This window comes from Gadus macrocephalus, chromosome 4 (assembly GCF_031168955.1).
Source record: "Gadus macrocephalus chromosome 4, ASM3116895v1".
NCBI classification, from domain to species: Eukaryota; Metazoa; Chordata; class Actinopteri; order Gadiformes; family Gadidae; genus Gadus; species Gadus macrocephalus.
In genome coordinates this window covers 13,767,774-13,774,232 of record NC_082385.1, presented here as the reverse complement: position 1 = coordinate 13,774,232, position 6,459 = coordinate 13,767,774, and the positions used below count along the sequence as shown (strand labels likewise).

General features: G+C 46.1%; 1 protein-coding gene across 1 annotated transcript in view; it reads left to right on the top strand.

Moving 5' to 3' along the window:
- Positions 1 to 6,369: 6,369 nt before the first annotated feature.
- LOC132454871 (netrin receptor UNC5D-like) overlaps positions 6,370 to 6,459 on the top strand; it is a 237,195-nt gene continuing 237,105 nt past the window's right edge. Inside the window, exon 1 of the mRNA XM_060048419.1 lies at positions 6,370 to 6,430. Coding sequence (XP_059904402.1) covers positions 6,370 to 6,430 — 61 coding nt within the window. The remainder of the gene's footprint in view (positions 6,431 to 6,459) is intronic.

Genomic DNA, 6,459 nt, shown 5'->3' with positions numbered 1-6,459 from the left:
GTCATGCACCCAGGGGTCTTTGAGAGATGAAGGGGATGGTATGGGATTCACTCTATCGATCTCTCGCTCTTTCTCACACACACACACTTCAATGCACGGCCCTAATGAACCGACAGACTAATTGAATGTAAGGAGTGGTTTTCCTAAGAAATTCTCTCACACAAACGCACACACACATAGGCTACGTGTACACGCACACTCGTGCGCCACGAGGAAGAAGTAGAGTGAGATAAAAGTGTTTGGAAAGGTTTGAGAGGTTTGTGAAGAGAGAGAGAGAGAGAGAGAGAGAGAGAGAGATAAAAGTGTTTGGAAAGGTTTGAGAGGTTTGTGAAGAGAGAGAGAGAGAGACAGAGAGAGAGAGAGAGAGATGTTTTTCTCTGAAAAGGGGAGGATAATTTGCTTAAAACCAGTGTTTGTAATAACGCTATTTAAAAGAACGGCATTAGGTAGCGCTGTAATTTTTTCAGCAATGGGGTAATCTAACTCATTACTGATTCCGTCGTTACAACGCCGTTACTGTACGTTAAATGCGGTGCGTTACTATTAATTGATTGAATTGAACTGCGTAATCCGAACGCACCCCTGGCTCCACACACAAACTGCTCGGGAGGAGACTGGGTGGGTTAACAACGAGATGAGTGATTATGATTGGCTAAGGCAGAGTCATGTTTCATGGTAGCCAATCGGATCCAGTGTTTTTACAAACAAGCCAGGACACGCGCAGTTTTTTTTGCAGTAATGCAAATTGTTACTTTCCCTGGTAACTAGTTACTTTTATTATAGAGTAATTCAGTTACTAACTTAGTTACTTTTTGGAACAAGTAGTTAGTAACTATAACTAATTACTTGTTTAAAGTAACGGTCCCAACACTGCTTAAAACCCACCATAGAACACCGGCGGTTGCATTGATATTGGGTGCGTTCATTCACTGTTCATTAACATAGGTCGATGCATTAACGGGCGTTAACTGATGTTTAACAGCTAATTCATGGTCTAATAATGATGTACTAATGTTGTTTGATTTAGCTAAGTAATTCATTTCGATATTATTTAATAAGGTAAGGGTTATCCCTAACCCTAATCCTATCCCTATCCCACCAACCCTAGGGCGAACCCTAACCAGAACCCCTTTTCTGCTGCTCTAAAATATTCCTATTAGTTCATTAACTCTGTTTAAAAACGACCATTTTGAATGGTAATGTTTAATAAATTACACAATAGAAGAACTGTGTGGAATAGCTGATGAGGCATTGGTCGGGGTTACCGCCATTTTTCCTTTTCACTTTCCGCCTGCAGTATTCTATTGGTATGCGAGTTCTTCCTTATGACTCCACGGTTTCCTTTGTAGTGTCGCCCGGTCTATGTGAGTTTTTTCTTTTTTCATCGGATAACGCCGTTCCTTCAGCTTAAATGAAAGCCGTCCTTTCATGTTTTATCCTGAGCAGCAGAGAAGAGGGCCTCCGCTACCTTAGTGGTAACATACAGTCAGAGTGGAGTACAGGCCTTTTAAAGGCCTACTAGGCGCCAAAAAAGGCAACAATGCTCAGGCTGTAGGAACCTGCAGAGGTTAAGGGCTTAGACTTCACGTTTGTGTGTGTGTGTGTGTGTGTGTGTGTGTGTGTGTGTGTGTGTGTGTGTATATATATATATGTATATATATATATATATATATATATACAAATATATTTGTGTGTGTGTACGGACCTTGTTCCCTGGTCGTCTCTGAAGCCTTTGCTTTCCCAGTGTGTCTGTTTGCTGGAGGATCTGCTCACTTTTATGCCTTTGCCCTGAGTCCCTTCTGAGGGAGTGTGTGTGTGTGTGTGTGTGTGTGTGTGTGTGTGTGTGTGTGTGTGTGTGTGTGTGTGTGTGTGTGTGTGTGTGTGTGTGTGTGTGTGTGTGTGTGTGTGTGTGTGTGTGTGTGTGGACTGTTGGTCCCTGTGGACGGTGAAGACGATGCTTTTGTCACAGTGTCGTAGGCTCATTAGGACTTGTCACTGTATGAAAAGTAGTCCGTCTGAAGTGTGGGTGTCTTTGTGTATGTGAACATCCGAGTGTGTAAGTGGGTTTGCATTTTTGTGTGTATGATGCTTGAGTGTGGATGTGTCTTTTGTGTTTTCAGATCTGGGTATGTTTCCACATCTCACTGTGTGTGTGTGTGTGTGTGTGTGTGTGTGTGTGTGTGTGTGTGTGTGTGTGTGTGTGTGTGTGTGTGTGTGTGTAGTTCTATCCCTTTGTGTTTCATATCAGTGTTTGCAGGTGAGTGAGCGTTTACAGATCGAATGAAAGAATAAAACAAGTAAATGGAATCTGTTTGGACGATGCATAAGAAAACAACCTTCTCTCATTGGGAAACCAGAAAATAAAGTCAAACGCGAGCCACGAATGGCTATGCATGAAGTTAATTTGTTCTAATGGTGTGTGTGTGTGTATGTTTGTGCCCGCATTCCAGCTTGCATGGTATATGTGTACGCATGCATGAGTGTGTGTGCACTGTAAATCGCCAAGTATATGTGTACATTGCATCTGCTCTACTCTGTGTGCTGGCGTCTAGGAGAGAGAGCGAGGGAGAGAGATGATCCAAAAAGCAGGCTAAAGGATTGGACTCTCTAGCATGTTGACAGCGAGGCTGACACTTCATTAATCTAAGCAAATCCCCCCAAAGTTACTCGAGTGTAAATTATATTTTCCTCTATAGTTCCTCTGTAGATTATGCAGTGCAGTTCAGAGTGAGGGAACAGCATCAGCCCGGCTAGGGGCCGGCGCGGCCCCCGGCACGCAGAATTGGCCTGTAAAGGATTTAGGGGACCTGCTAGCATCAATTATAGATCTGAACAGGGAAAAGCCTGCAGTTTTTCCTTTTTGTCGTCATGTGGCACATGTTTAGGCCTGGCCTGGGGAATTTGCATGTAAATATGTATGGATATCTATGTAGTTATTTTAAAAGATTTTCTTTCTTTTTCATGCATCCAGTTCTTGCTGAACGACGATGTACACTAACTATGAATGAACGGATGTCTGCAGCTATTTGGAAAAAACATGGGGATTTGTCAAAGCAAAATCTATTGTTATTGTGATATCAAGCACTGGTCACTGGAGACGGGGCGCTGGGAGCGTACTGACACGGCCAACTCACGCAGGTTGGAGGTGATCTCCTGCAGGACCTGGTCATGCTGACCCAGGAGAGTTCCTTGACGGGAGATCATCTGGCGGAGTGCCTCTGCGTCCGCTGGGTCCACGTTTTGGCCAGTTCGTACTGTTAAGGGGTACGGAACGTGGGGACCCAAGCGCTGACACAGGCAGAGACGAGGTAAAGGGGAACGGGGTTTATTGGCAGGCAGGAGAGTCAGACAGGCGGGAATCAGGAACCAGAAGGAGAGTCAGACAGGCAGGGATCAGGAACCAGCGGGGTAGTCAGACAGGTGGGGATCAGGAACCGGCAGGAGAGCGTTTAAATACCCAAAACCGGGTTATGTTTCAAACTTAACCTGCGCAAAACCTGCTCTGACCAGGTTTGATTCAGAGCATATGTTTCTATAGCAACTAACATACCGTGATCCTTTTGGAACGGAAAACCTAGGGTTACCGCAAATCCTGGGTTAATTTACCCCGGCTTTGTGGAACACCCCACAGATTAGATTGTTTTGTCAGCAATACACCACAAATTCCACCAGAGCGGTAAAGACAAACCTTGAACCTCTAGAACAAGAGATTTTATTCATAACTGCGAAGGCCAGTGGTAGGGATATGGCAAGTTTTGAGACCTATCTGAACCAGAATAAGTTGCAACTCAGGAGCCTTCTGGAGGATAGGGGGGAGGGGGCACTAGTGAGAGCCCGCTATTTACTTTATGCAGACATGGATGGCCCCACAAAATTTTTCTTTGGACTGGAGAAACGGACATCAAAAACTGAACATATGCAGTGTCTCAAGCTCCCTGAACTGACCCAGCAGACATCAGGTCACTTTCATTGTTTTTTTACGAAGATCTGTTTAGAGCTGAAGATTGTGATGCATCTGCGGGGGATGAGCTCCTGCAAGATCTACCACGGTTAGAAGAGGAGGAGGCCCTGAGTCTAGAGCACCCCCTTTCCTACAGTGAGCTCACTCAGGCGGTGCAACAGCAGAACTCTGGCCGGTCGCCTGGTTTAGATGGTCTGTCGGGTGAATTCTATTAGGCTTTCTGGTCTCTTTTAGGGCCTGACCTGCATACCGTCCTCCAGGAGTCTGTTGAACAGGGAAATCTCCCTTTGAGTTGTCGCAGGGCAGTCCTATCTTATCTCCCCAAAAAGGGGATTTGGGATACTTAAAAAATTGGCGCCCTGTCTCCCTCCTATGCGTAGACGCAAAGATTTTCTCCGGAGCACTCACCAACAGGTTAAAGGCTGTAGTAGGCTCAGTGGTCGATAGAGATCAAACATACTGTATCCCAAATCGATCGATTTTTGATAACCTGTTTCTGGTTCGTGACATCATAACCACAACAGCCTATCATAAACTGAACCTGGGCCTTCTCTCCTTAGACCAGGAGAAGGCTTTTGATCGGGTCGATCATGGTTTTCTGTTTAGAACTTTGGAGGCTTTTGGGTTTGGTCCAGTTTTCATAGGCCTCATCAAGTTGCTATATAAAGACATTTCTAGCATCCTTAAGATAAACGGATCACTCACCAGACCTTTCTCTGTGTCTATAGGAATATGGCAGAGATTCTTTATGCAATCTCTATTGAACCTCTCCTTGTAATGCTGAGGGCACGCCTGGGCACCATCGCTGCACCAGGGATTCCACAGGCCCCTACAGTGTCACTTACAGCCTATGCGGATGACGTAACAGTGATTTTGCAGTCGCAGGAGGATGTGCAGGGTCTTTCCCAGGTTTTACAAACCTACCAAAGAGCCGCCTCTGCTAAGGTTAACTGGGAGAAATGTTCTCCCTATTAATCGGAGATTGGCAGGACTCAACACCACCGGTTCTGCCTCAAAGTGTGCCTGGAATTTGGAGGGGTTAACATTTTTGGGGGTATATCTGGGAACGGTTGGATAGATGAGTAAGAACTGGGAGGGGATGGAGGAGAAGATAACAGGTCGGTTGCAACGCTGGAGGTGGATTTTACCGCAGCTCTCATATAGAGGGCGGGTGCTGGTGGTCATAACCTGGCGGCATCAATGTTGTGGCACAAAGCGTTTGTACTTGACCCCCCTGTCTCACTCCTCTGTAGTCTCCAAAAGGCTTTTGTAAATTTATTTTGGGATGGCTGTCATTGGCTGGCCCCGGGGGTTTTGTGTCTGCCAGTGGCTGAAGGAGGGCAGGGACTGATTCACCTGGCAAGTAAGGTTGCCTCCATGAGACTACAGACAGCTCAATGTCTCCTCTATGCGCCGGACAGTGTGCTTTGGGTTTCCTTTGCGAGGTCAGTATGCATGACATCAGGGCTTTTTCACTGGACAGACATTTGTTTCTGATGGCGAATATTCAATGGATACAAGGGTTTCATCTACCTTTTTTCTATAAATCTGTTTTGGAAGCATGGAATATACTAACTGTGTCTAGAACTCTGGATCAAAACTATGGTACAGAAGAGCCCCTTTTTTTTAATCCTCTCATGCCCACTCAGGAGAGAGTCGGGGATAGCCTGATCTTGGCATTTATGGGAGCAAGTATAACCAAGCTGGGAGACCTGCTGGACCATGAGAACGGGAGGTGGAAGTTGGCACTGGAGGTTAGTGCCCAGAATGGATTGAGGTCTCTGCGCCTGGTGGCTGACCTGTTGGGTAGGCTCAGAGTCTCCCTCCCGACCAGTCTCAGTGCTGCAGCAAACAGCGTTGTAGCTGGAACACCAGAACAGGTGGCTTTCCCTGATCTTCGGATATCTCCCAGGTGTGCATCGAGAGGAGGGGGACACCTGTTGACTTTTAATGCTCTTACTGATTTAAGTTTAGCCTTAGTTGACCGAAAGTCACTTTATAACATATGCAGCAAATCCTTGTTTTTCGATCAGCTGGTCAGTCGTCCAGACACCAAGTGGCGGGAACACGGACAGTTTCCACCAGACTTTTCTCCCACATGGCGGTTGCTGTACAAGCCTCCCATCTCCAAAAGAGTGGGGGAATTGCAGTGGCGCGTCCTTCACTTGGCCATCCCTACTAATCGCTTTGTCTCTAGGTTCAACCATGACGTCATGCCAACCTGCCCTTTGTGCCCGGCCCCGGACACGGTTTTAAATTTTTTCACTGAATGCTCCCGACTGTTACCTTTGTTTTCTCTTCTACAGACATTGTTGGGGAAACTTGGATTTCTTTTTGTTTCCTCAGTGAGGTACACTAAGAGGAGAAAAGGGGAATGCACATTGGCAAATTTCCTATTTGGACAGGCAATGCTGGCCATCTATAAAACCCACAAGACTGAGATGGAGGAGGGCAATGGGAAGGACTTGGGTGGGGGTGTTTAAAACGATGGTCAGGAC